General features: G+C 41.5%; 1 protein-coding gene across 2 annotated transcripts; it reads left to right on the top strand.

Moving 5' to 3' along the window:
• The first annotated feature begins 4,688 nt into the window (after positions 1-4,688).
• palmda (palmdelphin a) lies at positions 4,689-17,927 on the top strand. Of its 2 annotated transcripts, XM_035788888.2 has the most exons (9): positions 4,689-4,786; positions 11,183-11,234; positions 11,345-11,425; positions 11,689-11,807; positions 12,680-12,794; positions 12,951-12,975; positions 13,124-13,207; positions 13,356-14,831; positions 17,359-17,927. In XM_035788888.2, the coding sequence occupies exons 2-9, from the start codon at positions 11,190-11,192 to the stop codon at positions 17,397-17,399; spliced, it is 1,986 nt and encodes a 661-aa protein (XP_035644781.1). In that variant the 5' UTR covers positions 4,689-4,786; positions 11,183-11,189; the 3' UTR covers positions 17,400-17,927. The 2 variants fall into 2 exon arrangements, with proteins under 2 accessions (XP_035644781.1, XP_035644779.1); XM_035788886.2 differs by lacking the exon at positions 17,359-17,927 and having other exon boundaries at positions 13,356-15,719.
• The last annotated feature ends 401 nt before the right edge of the window (positions 17,928-18,328 follow it).

Raw genomic sequence — 18,328 nt, 5'->3', positions numbered from 1 at the left:
GTTGATGTGCCCTTCAGCAGGGCACTTAACCCTAGTTGCTCTGGATAAGATTGTCTGCTAAATAACTAAACTGTCAAATCTGAGTGTCTCCATAGGATCAACACCTCTTCCCATTGGAGGGAAAGAAGACAGAGGCCCTGATTGGATTAAGGCTGTACGTAGGTTAAGTGTCCACATGCCTGAACCACACAAACACAATGGCTCTTTACCTGACACAGGGCTGTAACTCCCAATGATGTCAATTAACACAAATTATATTTTGGAGCGAGAGAGGAAGATTATGTGATGGTGTGTTGAATGACTTGTCTACGACAATAGCCAACCACATTGGCAACCATTACTTGACACATACAGTATATAAACAAAAGTATGTGGATGCCCCCTCAAATTAGTGGACTCACGCACCTGACGCACACATACAAACAAACAAACACACTCTTTTGGGATCCCTCGTGGGCTATATCATTTCTCTCTTGGAGCCTGAACTTGTGAACTGTGTAACTCTGGTCATGACCTTCTTGCCCTGGGTTGAACGTTCATAGTTAAATCTTGTGATGGTTAGAGGAATGCCCAAGGCTATAGCCGTACCATACACAGGCACAGGAGTTTTTCCTGACAATGTTTCCTGAACAGGAACAACTCTGGGCCCTAGTTATGTAGACTATTGCAGGCCTGTAGTTTTTCCTTGTCAGATTACATGATCAGGTAAAACTCCTGGCCCTAGCTATTTGTGTCTCTTCTTTGTGCTTTTGGGCGGCAGGTGGCCTAGCAGTTAAGAGCATTGGGCCAGTAACCGAAAGGTTGCTGGTTCGAATCCCCGAGCTGACAAGGTGAAAAATCTGTCGATGTGCTGTTGATCAAGGCACCTCACCATAATTGCTCCTGTTAATAACTCTGGATAAGAGCTTCTGCTAAATTACTAAAATGTTAAAAATAAGTTAAATGTAATTGCCTCAGTGATGAGGCAGGACAGGGAAGGTCACTGATGCTCTCTCTGGGTGGTCTGACTGTTGCTGTCATTGAAGAGGACAATAAACCTGCTGGCTAACAAAAACCTTTAGACGTCATTGGAGCATTTAAAGAACACTGTAATGTGATGGCTGTACTTGAATGACCTTTGTTAGAGTAGTGCAACATAGAAAAGAAAGCATCTGTTGTGGGCTGAGTCACCTTACTTGTGTGTACAATTATTAAACACATATACAGTACCAGTCAAAAGTTTGCACACACCAACTCATTCAAGGGTTTTTCTTTATTTTCACTATTTTCTACATTGTAGAGTAATAGTGAAGACATCAAAACTATGAAATAACACATGTAGGAATCACATAGGAACCAAAAAAAATGCTAAACAAATCAAAATATATTTTAATTTGAGATTCTTCAAAGTAGCTGCCCTGTGCCTTCATGACAGCTTTGCACACTCTTGCCATTCTCTCAACCAGCTTCATGAGGTAGTCACCTGGAATATGTTCCAATTAAAAGGTGTGCCTTGTTAAAAGTTAATTTGTGGAATTTATTTCCTTCTTAATGTATTTGAGCCAGTCAGTTGTGTTGTGAAATGGTAGGGGTGGTATTCAGAAGATAGCCCTATTTGGTAAAATACCAAGTCCATACTATGGCAAAAAAGCTCAAATAAGCAAAGAGAAATTACAGTCCACCATTACTTTAAGGCATGAAGGTCAGTCAATGCAGAAGTTTCTTCAAGTGCAGTCACAAAAACCATCAGGCGCTATGATAAAACTGGCTCTCATGAAGACCGCCACAGGAAAGGAAGACCCAGAGTTACATCTGCTGCAGAGGATAAGTTCATTAGAGTTACAAGCGTCTGAAACTCCAGCCCAAATAAATGCTTCACAGAGTTCAAGTAACAGACACGACCTCAATCCAATTGAAATGGTTTGGGATGAGTTGGACCGCAGAGTGAAGGAGAAGCAGCCAACAAATGCTCAGCATATGTGGGATCTCCTTCAAGACTGTTGGAAAAGCATTCAAGGTGAAGCTGGTTGAGAGAATGCCAATAGTGTGCAAAGCTGTCATTAAGGCAAATGGTGACTACTTTTAAGAATCTCAAATCTAAAATATATTTTGATTTGTTTAACATTTTTTATGGTTACTCCATATGTGTTATTTCATAGTTTTGATGTCTTCACTATTATTCTACAATCTAGACATTTTTAAAAATGAAGAAAAACTTTGGAATGAGTTGGTGTGTCCAAACTTTTGACTGGTACTGTATGATTGCCATGATTTCTGCTTCTGTATGGGATTTGAGTACTCAAAGACATTTGATACTCAAATCCCACAAGAAGCCTTTTGCGGAGTAGGAATTATGTTAGATATACTGTTAACTCAATATCCTCTCTGTGTGTGTGTGTGTGTGTGTGTGTGTGTGTGTGTGTGTGTGTGTGTGTGTGTGTGTGTGTGTGTGTGTGTGTGTGTGTGTGTGTGTGTGTGTGTGTGTGTGTGTGTGTGTGTGTGTGTGTGTGTGTGTGTGTGTGTGTGTGTGTGTGTGTGTGTGTGTGTGTGTGTGTGTGTGTGTGTGTGCATGCGTGTGTCACTGCCTGCGTGTTCTGATCGCTACTGACGTGTTCCTGTTCATTAGAGGCTGCACTAAGAATGTCTCATGCCACCGAGGGTGACATTTCTTAATGGGAGCACAAACAAGCGCAACACAACTTAGGAATGTCTCCCACCAGGGTGTGTTCTGGTGCAGTCTGTGAGCTGTCCCATGCTGAGGTGATTTGTGGATGCATTATTGTTTGACCAGCAGGTCTACTCTGTACCTATGAGCTAACTGTTGGACGTTCCACTGAGATGAGAGAAGGAGACCTACAACATAGCCCAAAAATGCATTCCTGGAAATACTCAAATAGAAATAAACACACTGAGCTTAGAGGAGAAAACAGGCAGGGAGTGAAGCCACAAGTGCAAAACCTTATAACATGACTCACACAGACAGACATGGGTATTTGGAGACGTGTGTTGTTGCCATAGCTACACTCCCACTTCCCACACCTGTCCCCACATGCCTGCATGATGGATGTGCTTGGAGCACGTGTCAGTTATTTATGGAATCTTTAATGACTTGGCCATAAACATGCATGTGCTATGGGTGTTCAGGACACGGTCTGTCCCATGGTCGAAGTAGTTGATAAAAAACTCCAAAACATTCCCTGGAATGTGACATAATAAATAAATGAATTGTTCAAAATAGCATGACTGTGATGGATGACTATTTTGGGTTTCTAATTATTCTAGGTTCTGGGTCAATGTCTGTCCATGTTTGTCAAGGAGGATCAAAGCAAAGACAGCTATGCACATTTAGAGAAAAGGCCAATTTGGAACTTTGCAAGGAAAGCAAAGAGGAACTTTGTTTCACAGTGAGATGATGAGAGCAAGCACATGGTTTTCTCAAAACTTCAGATAACGGGTAGGAAGCTGTTTTTACTCACCAATGTAACAACACAGTGTGGTCAGACTCAGTAACTTAGTTGTAGTCACAATCTGGTTACCTATAAGTACAGATGTAGTTATGTTTTTGAGTTATTACATATTTATTTACTTATTTACGGAAAAAAAGGCTAAACTACCCACAATGCACTATTTCTCAACGTAATGTGGAGTGTCTACTCTGTGCTATCGAGTTCTTATCCTAGCTCAAGCTAGCCACACCTCATGCTATTCACAAACTTTGTGGCTGTGTTATCTAGTGGTAACCCGTTAGCCCGGCAGGCTTTGGTGCTTTCTTGCCGTGGGCTCAAAATGAAAGAGAAAATCATACCTGTTTGCTCTATTGTGTAGTACCTCGTCTGTTGTCATTTTTGTTTTGTCAACTTCTCGGCATGTTCTCTGTGAAGTAGGCTACGGGAGTTTTGTAACTTTTTCTGGAATCTATCTATTTTGGATTTCGGCCTGGTGAAGCGCCCACCTTCCCCTTGCTTTGGTAGCTAAAAGAGCCTGCACTCTTTTAAAAGTTTTCGGGTGGGCCCCAACAATCAATCTGTAAATCTCTGCTCGTACCCCTTACATTCTGAAATTGCATTTTTGTCCCCCCCAGTTTCATCATTGGAATGTGGTACAAAACCAGCCGTGGTGTGCTTTAGGACCATGCGGACAACTCCGAGCAGTCGGGTAGGCTGTTTGGAGTGTTTATCCGACTATATTAACAAATATATATTATGTCCCCCGCACTTCTAAAACCAAAGTTGCGCCCCTACATCACAGCCTTGAAAATACATGACTTCGGAGTTCTTTCGGAATACTGATCAGTTTTATGTAATAACTCCAAAAATAGAAAAGTGCATTGGGACTTTTGATGCATATACTAACGCAAATCTCGTTGAATCAACATTTTTCAAAGTAATTTCAACTACAGAAATCTATGTTATGACTTTGAATCTAGGTGGAAAACTGATTGGATTTGCAAAAAGTCATCAATGTTAGGGAATCTCGTTTATTATTATCTTTATCAAACCCAAATCCAATTACATGGTGACATTTTTGGTTGATTTCACGTTGAATTCACGTTAGTGGACAACACAACCAAATGTGACGTTGGCGTTGAACTGACATCTGTGTTCAGTGGGATACACCACTTGCCCTGTTGCTATTGGTGTAAAGGCAAGCTGCCAATCATGCATTCGCTTGGCTCTGTTCAAGGCACCCGCGCTGTACCTGACTGTCGCGTTGTTTAGGACAGAGCGCTTTACGCTGTCCACCAATAGTGAACTTGGGTCACCAAGGCATTTATAATCCATATCCAGCATTTGTTCACGCACAACTGGTGAGTGTTCTTGCCATTTTCTCAATCCGTTTTTGCTTGGCAATATTGTAAAATAAGGCTAATAGCCTAACCACCGATCAAGCAACATTATGGACTAAACTTTAAAATCATGTTGCTGCTCTGTATGCTGCTGTGACAATATAGGTCAAATTAAGATCCTGCATATATTATAACTTTGTATGGGTTTTAGGTTTTAACCTGAGTTAGTTATTTTTAAATCACTTCAACATAAATTCACTCTCATATGTTCAATTTCTCTTTTAGCCTGCATGTATAAAACAATTGGACAGGCGCACTGCGGGGTCTCCAGTGATCTCTTCATTTAAACCACTTCAGTTTTTACCGCCAGTGTTCCTGTTCTAACATGCGAAGGCATGGGGATTTATTGTAATTTTATATGAACTTTTACTTGGGACACTGTTTCACTCATGTGAGAGCTGCAAAATCACAGACGACTATTCCTCAGTCCAATGTTTGGGCAGTGTACTCAAGCGCGTGTTCTCCTTTTGTTTCCTTCGTATTCACCTTATACTTGTGTGAATAAACTATTCTAATTTACCAAAATAGGTCCAGAATATACAGCAGTTATGTCTCATCATTTGGGCATTCTTTGTGCATCTTGGCTATGGTATTGACAAATACTTTGCATGAGCCCTATACTCATGCAAAGCCCTATATTGGAATGAAATACACACCCATTAAATAATAGCATAAAGCATAAAGAAAATGAAGGAAGAATGCACATGAAATTGTATACTACAAATATGCATACTGTTTTACCATCCTACTGTACATGTGCCCTTTTGAAAACCATGTGTCCATGCAGTTACTGTTGTGGAAGCAGATGCCCCAACAGATTTGCTGCCTGGCTAAATCACCGCAGTGATCAGCTTAGGGCAGGCAGCTTAGAGAAAACCTCCTTCCACTAGAACTGTCAGTCTGCCTGAGGAGGGATTGGAGCTGGGAACTGACCATCACAGTTTGTAGCTGCCACTCTTCACATGGGGACATATTGGGGACATATTGAAACACATCCGATTGATCTGGGCAGGTGCTGATGAAGAAGTAGCCTATAATATGTCTATAAAGAAAATAAAAGAGTCTGCATACTGCAACGCTCTATATGCGCCCAAGTGTGATATATCAGGCCAGCTAAACATGTTTCTTAAGTCTTTCATCAGGTCTCAAACCTTATTAGAAGTGATGAACTCAGGGTCAAAGCTGTGTCCAGCCAAATTAGGCTTGGTTTACACAGGCAGCCCAATTCTGAGCTTTTTTTCACTAATTGGTCTGCTAGATCTGATGTGAAAAGATCTGATGTGATTGGTCAGAGAAATGCAGTCTTTGTCACACGTGGGAGGACATATGGCACAGTTCATAATGCTGACCAGGGTTGGGATCAGTGAGTCCTGTTTCAGTTCTTTCTAATCAGGAGATTCATTGAAATTCCCCTTCAAGAACTGAAAAGTGCCATTCATTTTCAGTGAGGATTTTTCTAATGTATTCTTGTTTAAAATAATATTTAGCCTTTTGATTTTAAACATGAAAATAATTAGAATTTGAATTGCATTGCATTGTTTATACAGAGCTGTGTGACGATGTCACTGTAATCATGATAGACATAACTGGCCCTATGCCACCTGGCAATATTTCATCACAAGGGCTTTATGTCAATAACATTTACAACCATAACAGCTGCCCAAATGTTTCTACATCACCCCATTTCCTCCTACAATATCAGAGTAGTGTATCTCCCATGTCCTCATAGAAGAACCCCAAAAATGTAATAACATGTAAATGAAGAACAGGAACTGTACTTTAGTTTGCTTATCTCTGTTTTGGAGACAAACAGACGCATGCTTTGCCGCAGAGTGCAACACTTGTCTATTGTTGTTATGACCTCCTATTTATAGACTCTCCTTGAGTTTACAGTGTCTTCAGAAAGTATTCAAACCCCTTGACTTATTCCACATTTTGTTGTGTTACAGCCTGAATACAAAATGGATCAAATATTTGCAAAAAAAGTCTCACCCATCTACACACAATACCCAATAATGTTTGCACATTTTCTTGGAAATGAAATACAGAAATATCTCATTTACTTAAGTATTCACACCCCTGAATCAATATTTTGTAGAATCACCTTTGGCAGTGATTACATCTGTGAGTCTTTCTGAGTTTATCTATTAAGAGCTTTCTACACCTGGATTGTGCAACATTTAACCATTATTTTCAAACGTCTTCAAGATCTGTCAAATTAGTTGTTGATCTTAGCTGGACAACCATTTTCAGGTCTTACCATAGATTTTCAAGTAGATTTAAGTAGAAACTGAAACTTGGCCACTCAGGAACATTCACTGTGTTCTTGGTAAGCAACTCCAGTGTAGATATGGCCTTGTTTTATAGGTTATTGTTCGGCTGAAAGGTGAATGGATCTACCAGTGTCTGGTGGAAAGCAAAGTGAACCAGGTTTTTCTCTAGGATTTTGCCTGTGTTAAGCTACATTCCGTTTCTTTTTTATCCTGAAAAACTCCCAAGCCTTAACGATTACAACCATACCCATAACATGAGGCAGCCACCACTATTCTTGAAAATATGGAGAGTGTGTCACAATTGTGTGTATAGGTGGCAGGGAAGTCAGGCGCAGGAGAATTAACCTTGGTAAAATTGAGTAATTGAATAAAACAAAACATAACTCCAAAAACCATAAATACAAATGAAACAAATTGGGTACGAGGGCCCGTCGCGCACCAAGTACAAACAACACAAAACTGAACATAAAACAATCTCTGACAAATACATGATGGGAAACAGAGGGTTAAATACACAACAGGTAATGAATGGGATTGAAACCAGGTGTGTAGGAAGACAAGACAAAACCAATGGAAAATGAAAAATGGATCAATGATGGCTACAAGACCGGTGACGTCGACCACCGAGTACCACCCAAACAAGGAGAGGCATCGACTTCGGCAGAAATCGTGACAGAGTGGTACTCCGTAATTTTTTGTATTTGATTTGTCCCAAACATAGTACTTTGTATTCTGGACAAAAAGTTAATTGCTTTGCCACATGTTTTCCAGTATTGCTTTAGTGACTTGTTGCAAACAGGATACATGTTTTGTAATATTTTTTTTCTGTACAGGCTTCCTTCTTTTCACTCTGTTAATTAGGTTAGTATTGTGGAGTAACAACCATGTTGTTGACCCATCCTTAGTTTTGTCCTATCACAGCCATTAAACTCTGTACCTGTTTTAAAGTCACCATTGAACTCATGGTAATATCCTTGAGCGGTTTCCTTACTCTCCGGCAGCTGAGTTAGGAAGGGTGCCTGTATCTTTCTAGTGACTGGGTGTATTGATACACCATCCAAATTGTCATTAATAACTTCACCAGGCTCAAAAGGGATATTCAATGTCTTCTTTTTTTACCCATCTACCAATAGGTGCCCTTCTTTGCGAGGCATTGGAAAACCTCCCTGGTCTTTGTGGTTGAATCTGTGCTTGAAATTCCCAGTGCGACTGAGGGACAGATAAATGTATGTGTGGGGTACAGAGATGAGGTAGTCATTCAAAAATGTCCATTCAACTTATTATGTGACATTTTTCTCCTGAACTTATTTAGGCTTACCATAACAAAGGATTAAATCATTATTGACTCAAGATTTTTCAGTTTATCATGTTTTATTAATTTGTTACAATTTCAAAAAACATAATCCCACATTGACATTATGGGGTATTGTGTGTAGGCCAGTGACCAAAAATCTCTATTTAATCCATTTTAAATTCAGTCTGTAACACAACAAAATTTGGTCATGGGGTGTGACTACTTTCTGTAGTTAGGGTGTATATTGTAGTTAAGGTTGCAAAAGATAAACTTTCCCTGAATCACCCAGTTTTTGTTTATTTCAGGAATTCCAGTTCGAGGATTACCAGAATCAGGGGGAATAAGCAGTTACAGTTGCAGTCTGAAGTTTACATACACCTCAGCCAAATACATTTAAACTCAGTTTTTCACAATTTCTGACATTTAATCATTGTAAAAATCCCCTGTTTTAGGTCAGTTAGGATCACCACTTTATTTTCAGATTTTAAATGTCAGAATAATAGTAGAGAGAATGATTTATTTTACTTTTTCTTGTCAGATGTTTACATACACTCAATTAGTATTTGGTAGCATTGCCTTTAAATGGTTTAACTTGGGTCAAATGTTTCAGGTAGCCTTCCACAAGCTTCCCACAATAAATTGGTGAATTTTGGCCCATTCCTCCTGACAGAGCTGGTGTAACTGAGTCAGGTTTGTAAGGCCTCCTTGCTCGCACACACTTTTTCAATTCTGTCAACACATTTTCTATAGGATTGAGGTCAGGGCTTTGTGATGGCCACTCCAATACCTTGACTTTGTTGTCCTTAAGCCATTTTTCCACAACTTTGGAAGTATGCTTGGGGTCATTGTCCATTTGGAAGACCCATTTGTGACCAAGCTTTAACTTCCTGACTAATGTCTTGAGATGTTGCTTCAATATATCCACATCATTTTCCTACCTCATGATACCATCTGTTTTGTGAAGTGCACCATGCCCTCCTGCAGCAAAGTACCCCAACAACATGATGCTGCCACCCCCGTGCTTCACAGTTGGGTGTTCACGGTCTGGTGTTCTTCGGCTTGCAAGCCTTCCTCGTTTTTCTCCAAACATAACAGTGGTCATTATAGCCAAACAGTTCTATTTTCGTTTCATCAGACCAGAAGAATTTTCTCCAAAAAGTACGAACTTCCAAATGTGCAGTTGCAAACCATAGTTGTTTTTTTAAATGGTGGTTTTGGAACAGTGGCTTCTTCCATGCTGAGCAGCCTTTCAAGTTATGTCAATATAGGACGCGTTTTACTGTGGATAAATATACTTTTGTACCCATTTCCTCCAGCATCTTCACAAGGTCCTTTGCTCTGGGATTGATTTGCACTTTTCGCACCAAAGTACGTTCACCTCTAGGAGACAAAACGCATCTCCTTCCTGAGCGGTATGACGGCTGCATGGTCCCATTGTGTTTATACTTGCGTACTATTGTTTGTACAGATGAACGTGGTACCTTCAGGCATTTGGAAATTGCTCCCAAGGATGAGCCAGACTTGTGGAGGTCTACAATCTTTTTTCTGAAGTCTTGGCTGATTTCTATTGATTTTCCCATGATGTCAAGCAAAGAGGCACTGAGTTTGAAGGTAGGCCTTGAAATACATCCACAGGTACACCTCCAATTGACTCAAATGATGTCAATTAGCCTATCAAAAGCTTCTAAAGCCATGACATAATTTTATGGAATTTTCCAAGCTGTTTAAAGGCACAGTCAACTTAGTGTATGTAAACCTCTGACCCACTGGAATTGTGAGACAGTGAAAAATAAGTGAAATAATCTGTCTCTAAACAATTGTTGGCAAAATGACTTGTGTCATGCATAAAGTAGATGTCCTTACCCGACTTGCCGAAACTATTGTTCGTTAACAAGAAATTTGTGGAGTGGTTGAAAAAAAGGTTTTAATGACTCCAACCTAAGTGTATGTAAACTTCCGACTTCAACTGTATGTACAGAACATTTTACCATATTCTCCTCACTTATCAGACTATCTCTTTCAGGTTCCTACCTCTATGTGAAGAGCAAATATAGAGGCTGCTGCTGAGTCATCCCATTAAGGGGGCTGTCTGAGAAAATAGCTAGTCTAGAATATCTGTGGAGCATGGTGAGAGACAGGAAGTCTGCGGTAGGGCTCACATTTCGTGGAAAGATGTAAGGAGAGACCAGGGAGATGCTGGCATGCCCTTTCAGGGCCATAGGTCATCACTGTCACTGTCACTGTCACCACACACAGAAGCACACCCCTAAGGTACCCCAGAGTGCATTTGTTTTTGCACTTTATGATTTTTGAAAGTATGTGTATCGGCATTCCAGTTGGAGACTCTTGCCTTGTAGGTCAGTACATTTCTGTAATATGATATTAGGGGCCTGAATGCTATGCTCTCTCAGACCAAAAATTGAGTGTGTTATTGGCTAGACCAGACTCTTGTTTCAGGTCTGGTCAGGTAGAATTGAGTGTGAAATCCCTAATCCCTAAGTGTCATCTGTGGTGGAACTCAAACCCTCTTGTTTCTGGTCAAATTTTTCTAGTCACTCTTTCAAAGTGTGTCAATCACCACTGACACTCTTCCTGGTTCAACTGTTAAAGGGATAGTTCACATAAAAAGGTGACGTATCCCTTTAACCTTCCCTCTCAATGGATCATAAAGCCCTATTCACTGGATGACTGGTATGTGTGTCAACGCATCACATTTTAGCTGTTGTTTTTGTTCTAGAGTTTCCTTCTCATCGCCATTGTTTTTTCTTTCTTAATTTTTCTTTGGTCCAGGGTCGGTATGGAAGAGGCAGACCTGGTCAAGGAGCGGCTCCAAGCCATAACGGTAAACTGACCTAGAGTTCTGGTTCTCTTACAGCAAATCAACGACTGCATAATATCTGTGTCAAGTACTTTAAGGTTCACAACTTTCTTTTTTAAATACTTTATCTGCAGGATAAGAGGAAAGTCCAAGAGGACATTGCTCATAAAAAGCTGGAGATTGACAAGGAGAAATTAAAGCTTCAGCACTTAAAGGTACAGTTAGGTAATTTGACCATCAATGAAGTGCAAACATTACAGTTTCTTACTGTCATATTGTCAAACCACATTGTTTCAATAATTCGTAACTATCTGATGACAGCGAGAGTTCCAAGTATATAAGCTGGATGACAGTTTGTACATTTTATGGTCACTGTGGCTGAGCAGTCCATTAAAGACACATGTTAGAGTGCAAAAATAACACGTCATTCATGACAGTTAAGAAATAATGCTGTGTCACCCTCACTTACTTTGAACAGAAAAAGTCCTTGAGAGAGCAATGGCTCATGGATGGAGCAGCCATCCAGAGCCCACAGCAGAGAGAGACTTTGAGGGGAGATCAACAACAAACTAAGCTCCTCCAGACCAGCATCCACAGGTACAGTAAGCCAGGACAACTGATACTCCATTTGTTCATGTCTAAACTGATCTACAGTATGTTTACATTGCTCGTTTATTAACATGGCTGCCTGATGGAATATAGGCCTTGGTATGTCGAGATATGCTTTTCATCTTGGATGCTTCATTCGATTAAACCTTACCCATGTTAAATCTGTACCACTTACGGTGAAGTGTTGCTTTTAAATGGGGACGCCCTGGCAACGTGTATTGGACTGTCTGCGGTGAAGGGTAGCCCCTCAACTGTCCAGTTAGAACTATATTTGTCCGTAGATTGGTCCAAGTGGCAGTCAGTGCGATCCCTGAAACCCATAAGGTGCTGGTAATAAGACACCCGTAACTGAGATGGAAGTAACAGAGTTCCTTTTTTTTACCTAATGAAAACCACCTTGGATTTAAACATTTATGTATTTGTCATTACTATGAAAGGGTGGTGTTCTGGCCTTTTTGTTTCTTTAGTAAGAGTGAGGGACGTCAACAAATAGACTCATTGTATTTCACAGGGTAGGTTCCAATCTGTTAGGGTCGTACCGCTTTGGGGTATAGCCATTTGAACTGTAGGTGTCAAGTGGCAGGGTTGTGCTATTCTAATGGGGTGATTTAATGCCAGTTGGGTGGGATAGCACAGCATTGATGGGGTTGTCAGAGGTGGGATGCCCTGGTGGTTGACCCTGAGTCTGTCTACTGCCAGCCATGATCAGTTTGCCAAGTTACACCTCTGACGAGATTAGAGCCAGAAAAGGAAGTCTTCCGAAGATGAGAAAACTGTCAGTTCACTGATCCGTTCTTCATCCCTTCTCCGCCTGTCTATGAGGTGATATGACCTTTGACCCTTTCTGTCTCGGCTTGCAGGATTGAGAAAGAGATTGAGGCTATGGAGAGGGAAGAGACGATGATATCAAAAAACGAGGGCTTCATACTGAAGAGACTGAAGGCTATTGAGAAAACCCCCGAGGAGATAATAAAGGTACTTGGACATAACATAATTGACATATTGACATATATAATTGAGATATTTCTGGTTTAGATGTTTTGCTTTGGCCACAATGAGGGTACTGTTAATATGAGGTTTTGTTGATCTGAGTTGTATCTCTAAAAGTGCTGTATGTATGTTGTCTTACAGGAGGCAAATGAGAATTTCAAAGAAGGTAAGGCCTTTTGCTAACTTTCTGATTGCGTTATTCATTTAATGTATTTGATCAAGCGTGTTACACTATACACATAATCATTGTGTATAGTGTATGATACAAAAAACATAGCTTATTTTTTTCACAGAGACAATCTATATTTCCCCAGCTACTCTAGATGTCCCAAAGTTCTACAAGCCTCAAATTTCAAGGAAGCAGTCCTTTAAATTTAATAAGGACACACCCAAACAAAGTAAGAAACTTCCTAGTAACATTTATTACAACAATAGCGTGTACTGTAGATATGTCAAAACACTATTTGTATCTAATTTCAACCCATCTCTCTCTCCATCTCTCCCTTCCTCGTACTCTCTGTCTCTCCTCCTTCTCTTCTCCTCCAGCCATGTTTGCAATGGAGATCAACGTCCAGAAGGACCTCCGTACCGGGGAGAGCCGGGTCCTGTCTACATCCACCGTCACCCCCCAGGAGCTCCAGCAGAGAGGGGTTAAAGTCTACGACGACGGCCGTAAGTCCGTCTATGCCCTGCAGTCTGATGGGTCTCACCTGGGGAATGGAGTGGATGAGCTCAGCCCTATAGAGGTGGAGGAGCTGCTGCGAGCAGCCACAGAACAGAAGAAGTCTCAGAGAGGACCTCGGGGCCACCAGGGCCATCAGGAATCAGCACCTGCATTCTCCCCCAACTATAGCCCTCGGGGCCACCAGGAACCAGTGCCTGTAATTTCCCCCAACTGTGGCCTTCGTGGCCACCAGGAAGCAGTGCCTGCATTCTCCCCCAACTATAGCCCTCGGGGCCACCAGGAACCAGTGCCTGCATTCTCCCCCAACTGTGGCCCTCGTGGCCACCAGGAAGCAGTGCCTGTATTCTCCCCCAACTGTGGCCCTTTGGTCCACCAGGAACCAGTGCCTGCATTCTCCACCCCCTGTGGCCCTCGGAGCCACCAGGAGCTCAGCCCTATGGAGGTGGAGAAGCTGCTCCGAAAGGCTATAGTGCAGAAGATGCCTCAAAGCGGAGCTTTCCCACAGGCCCATCAGGTTCACCAGGAATCAGTGCCTGCATTCTCCACCACCTCCAGCAGGAGTGCCTCAGCCTCCAACAGGCCCCAACAGAGTCATGCTAAAGTCCTCCAAGGAACCAATGGGAATGGGTATCAGCAGGAGTTGTATGAGCATGACGTCCTCTCCAGGAAGGAGCTCCACTACATTGATGGAGTCCACTACTCAGGGCCGGAGAGTCTCTCCTCCTCCCCTCACATTCCAGTCCCCTCTTTCATCTGCAGGAAGGACGAGGAGTACACAACCAACCGGTACAACCAGAACCCTTTCTCCTATGGCGGGGAGTTTCACCCCACCCACAACTCCTACCATAGCCCTAGAGAGAGCCAGCAAGGTGGGATGTTTTACAACTCGTCGGCTAAAAAGGACCAGAAAACATCTCCGATCTACCAGGAAGACTTGCACTTCAGTATCCTGAACGCCATAGACACATCGGAGCCTATCACTGCGATCTTTATGGGCTACCAAACCGCCAAGGATGACAGTGGACGTGGTCTGGGCTACGAAGGGTCCATCCGGGCTGAGATTGTCGTCATTGGCGATGAGGATGGGGTGGACGAGAGTAACCCTCAGCTTAACACCTACGACCCGGATGGATGCAACAACTGGGGTTATCATCACTCTCAACCTCAACAGAAATTAATACAGTACATGGCAGAGCCCACCGCTAATATTAACGCTAACAATGCGTCACCGTACACAGCGTCAAAGAAGTTGGTCTACCCTGGTCAACAGGCCAAAGAGGCATGCTACCCTTATTCAGACGGACAGTTGGACAGGACAGAGAAGCACCCAGTCCCAGGTATCAGAAAGATTCAAATGATTCAAAAGAGAAAGAAGCCATGCTGCATGCTCATGTAACCAACCTGCAACTGTTGACACTAGCTACCTAACATCATTTCCTTTGCTTTGACTGACAGCACTTTTGAGGTTTCTCATTGGCTGGCTAGTGTGTTGAACTGTATTCTGTATGCTGGCTTCTCTGTTGCATCAGTTTGTTCTTGTCTTAATCATTGTAACACATACTGACCTGAAACTCTCATTCTAATCACACTCTGTCACTGTTTACATACACAGTGATGTTGTGTATCCATACCAGAGCTTGTTTTGATACTTGAAGTCAAACTCTGCCTCTCTCTAGTGGCTGGAAGACAGTAATGCTGTAACTTTGGTTTCCTACAGGCCAAAATGTGCTTGACTGCTTGTATAATATGTCAAATATTATTGGATATTTTTTATGTTTATACTTTTGGATAACAAAGTTAGAATGAACTTTTTTACTGACATATTATAAATAACTGGTCTGAAGGTACAGTGCAAATCAAATGTACACTCTGATTAAATCATTGTTTTGCACTAACTTAATATTTATTATTTTGCATGTGTTTTTTAGAATCTCTTTTCCACATTGCAATGTTCTTATGCCATGTCTGTACTCTGTATACTTACAGTAATATGCATGATTTCTTGCCCAGTAACTTAAACAGTAATTAACTCATTATTGACTGCCTTAATCCTCTTGTGTAACAATGATCTGTGTGTGTGTGTGTGTGTGTGTGTGTGTGTGTGTGTGTGTGTGTGTGTGTGTGTGTGTGTGTGTGTGTGTGTGTGTGTGTGTGTGTGTGTGTGTGTGTGTGTGTGTGTGTGTGTGTGTGTGTGTGTGTGTGTGTGTGTGTGTGTGAGAGAGACATTGCGCTTTTTGAAATAAACACGTAACAATATGAATGGAGAATGCAAAACATTAAGAACAATTGATCTTTCCATGACATAGTCTGTCCAGGATGAATCCAGGTAAAAGTTATGATCCCTTATTGATGTCACTCGTTCAATTCATTTCAATCAGTGTAGATGAAGGGGAGGAGACAGGTTATAGAAGGATTTTTAAGCCTTGAGACAATTGAGACATGGATTGTGTATGTGTGCCATTCAGAGGGTGAATGGACAAGAAAAAATATTGAAGTGCCTTTGAACGAGGTATGGTAGTAGTTGCCAGGCACACCGGTTTGTGTTAAGAACTGCAACAAAGTTGGGGTGGCAGGGTAGCCTAGTGGTTAGAGCGGTGGACTAGTAACTGGAAGGTTGCAAGTTCAAATCCCCGAGCTGACAAGGTACAAATCTGTCGTTCTGCCCCTGAACAGGCAGTTAACCCACTGTTCCTAGGTGGTCATTGCCTGACTTGCCTAGTTAAATAAAGGTAAAACAAATAAAAACCGCTACTGGGTTTTTCACGCTCAACATGTGTATCAAGAATGGTCCACCACCCGAAGGACATCCAGCCAACTTGACAACTTGACAAGTAAATATTAGGAAGGTGTTCCTAATGTTCTTTACACTCAGTGTATTTCTGCTGAACAATTGTTGTGTATTTGTTCAATGTTTGCTTTATTTATTATTAAAACATTTCATCACACCGTCACTATGTAGCTAATGAGATTCAGAACAAAGTGGAAGAAAGTGCATGGCAATATGTTAAGGTCTTCAGTAGAACTGTAACTGAAGCTAATGTCAGAATAATTTCCTATACATAACCATCACTGTGTTATTACTGATCACTTCACATCTGAGGAGTCAAAGGAAGAGGGATAAGACATGCGTTCCACCCACCCACGCACCCACGCACGCACGCACGCACGCACGCACTCACGCACGCACGCACGCACGCACGCACGCACGCACGCACGCACTCACGCACGCACGCACGCACGCACGCACGCACGCACGCACGCACGCACGCACGCACGCACACACACACACACACACACACACACACACACACACACACACACACACACACACACACACACACACACACACTTTAACACCATCTGACAGTGCTAATGACCTTTCTGTCACCTCTCATGATCTCTCTGAGGACAAGGACAGTGGATGGTCTGGACCTTAACAGACTTAACGGTCCAGACATCAATCAGATCATTAGACATGGATGTCTCCCGAACTAAGAGGCTTTTAAAAGGAATGTGTCATCCTGTAATATGTGATTGAGACAAACTTATATAACTATAATTTGAGTTACATAAATGCTGATGACACATGACTGAGGACATACACCAATCTTAGCTCTCCTGGGGTTGGTTCAGACAGTGTTTTTCCTCACAACTTTGTCTGCTTGATGGGTAGGCTATTGGAAGGGTGGTGTTAATATACTTCACATAAAGACTTGTCCCATACTTTTGTCATGAGGTTATTTCAGGACACACATTACTATAAACATAACACAACTAATCTGGACGAATCTTAATTAGTCTTAATTGATGTGATATGATATTTACATGGTAAATGTGTTTTATTTTCCCTTACATTTCCTACAGCTTCAAGTACGTGTATGGAGAAACCGGAACAGTTTGTGTAGAAATACTCCAGGCAAGACTCATCAACCCTTCAAGGTCCATGACGAGAAGGAAGAAACACATGTTTGCGCAACACATTCGACGAACACCGAGCACACTTCTGTGAGGCCATCAACTTTATATTTGGATTCAAAATATAATTCTCAATACAAGGTTCTGTTTAAAAGTGTAATATGTGTTTGCTCATAATGTTTCCTTACACAGAGTATTAGAGCTTAAAATATACCAATGATGTCATTTCGAGAAGGAACAACCAGTCTAAAACAGACTTTTGAAGGGAATCGCTGATCTTAAATGAAATATCTGCTTGTTCAATGTTCCTGAAGATATCAGTGCATTTGATGTTTACTCTCCCGCCTTTACGCTGCTGTCAGATATATTTTCCTCCTCTACTGTAGGCTACTCGCCAGCACTTTTGATATGCTAATAAACCTTTTTAGAGTGCCTTAATGTAATTTGCTGTTGAAACTGTAACCTGCTTGTGTATTGGTATAAGAAAGTCATGCTAACAAAATCATTAAAAAGCTCATTGTCACACAACTGAGTGTTAAGCTGTTATACAAAGGAAATGCCAATAAGTCGTTGAAACTGAGTTTTTCTTAGAATGTCCCTTGACAAAGGCTTTGATTTAACTAGAGTGTGGTGATGTGATATTAACTTTCTTTCCGCTCAAGGGGAGGATGCTGCAGATATTTGTCTATATCCATTATAAGACACAGAAACCAATATATATATATTGTCTCGTGCCCCCAAATATCTCTCACTTAAGATATAATTGTCTTCACTGACCCTATAGAACAGTGTTTCTCAACCTTGGTCCTCGAGTACCCTCAACAGTACACAGTTTTGTTATAGCCCTTGACAAAACAAACTTCATTCAACTCATTGAGGGCTTGATGATTAGTTGACAGTTGAATCAGGTGTGTTTGTC

The sequence above is a fragment of the Oncorhynchus keta genome, chromosome 15 (assembly GCF_023373465.1).
Source record: "Oncorhynchus keta strain PuntledgeMale-10-30-2019 chromosome 15, Oket_V2, whole genome shotgun sequence".
Taxonomy (NCBI): Eukaryota; Metazoa; Chordata; class Actinopteri; order Salmoniformes; family Salmonidae; genus Oncorhynchus; species Oncorhynchus keta.
The sequence above is the reverse complement of the archived record's forward strand: the minus strand, read 5'-3'. Positions and strand labels throughout refer to the sequence as shown.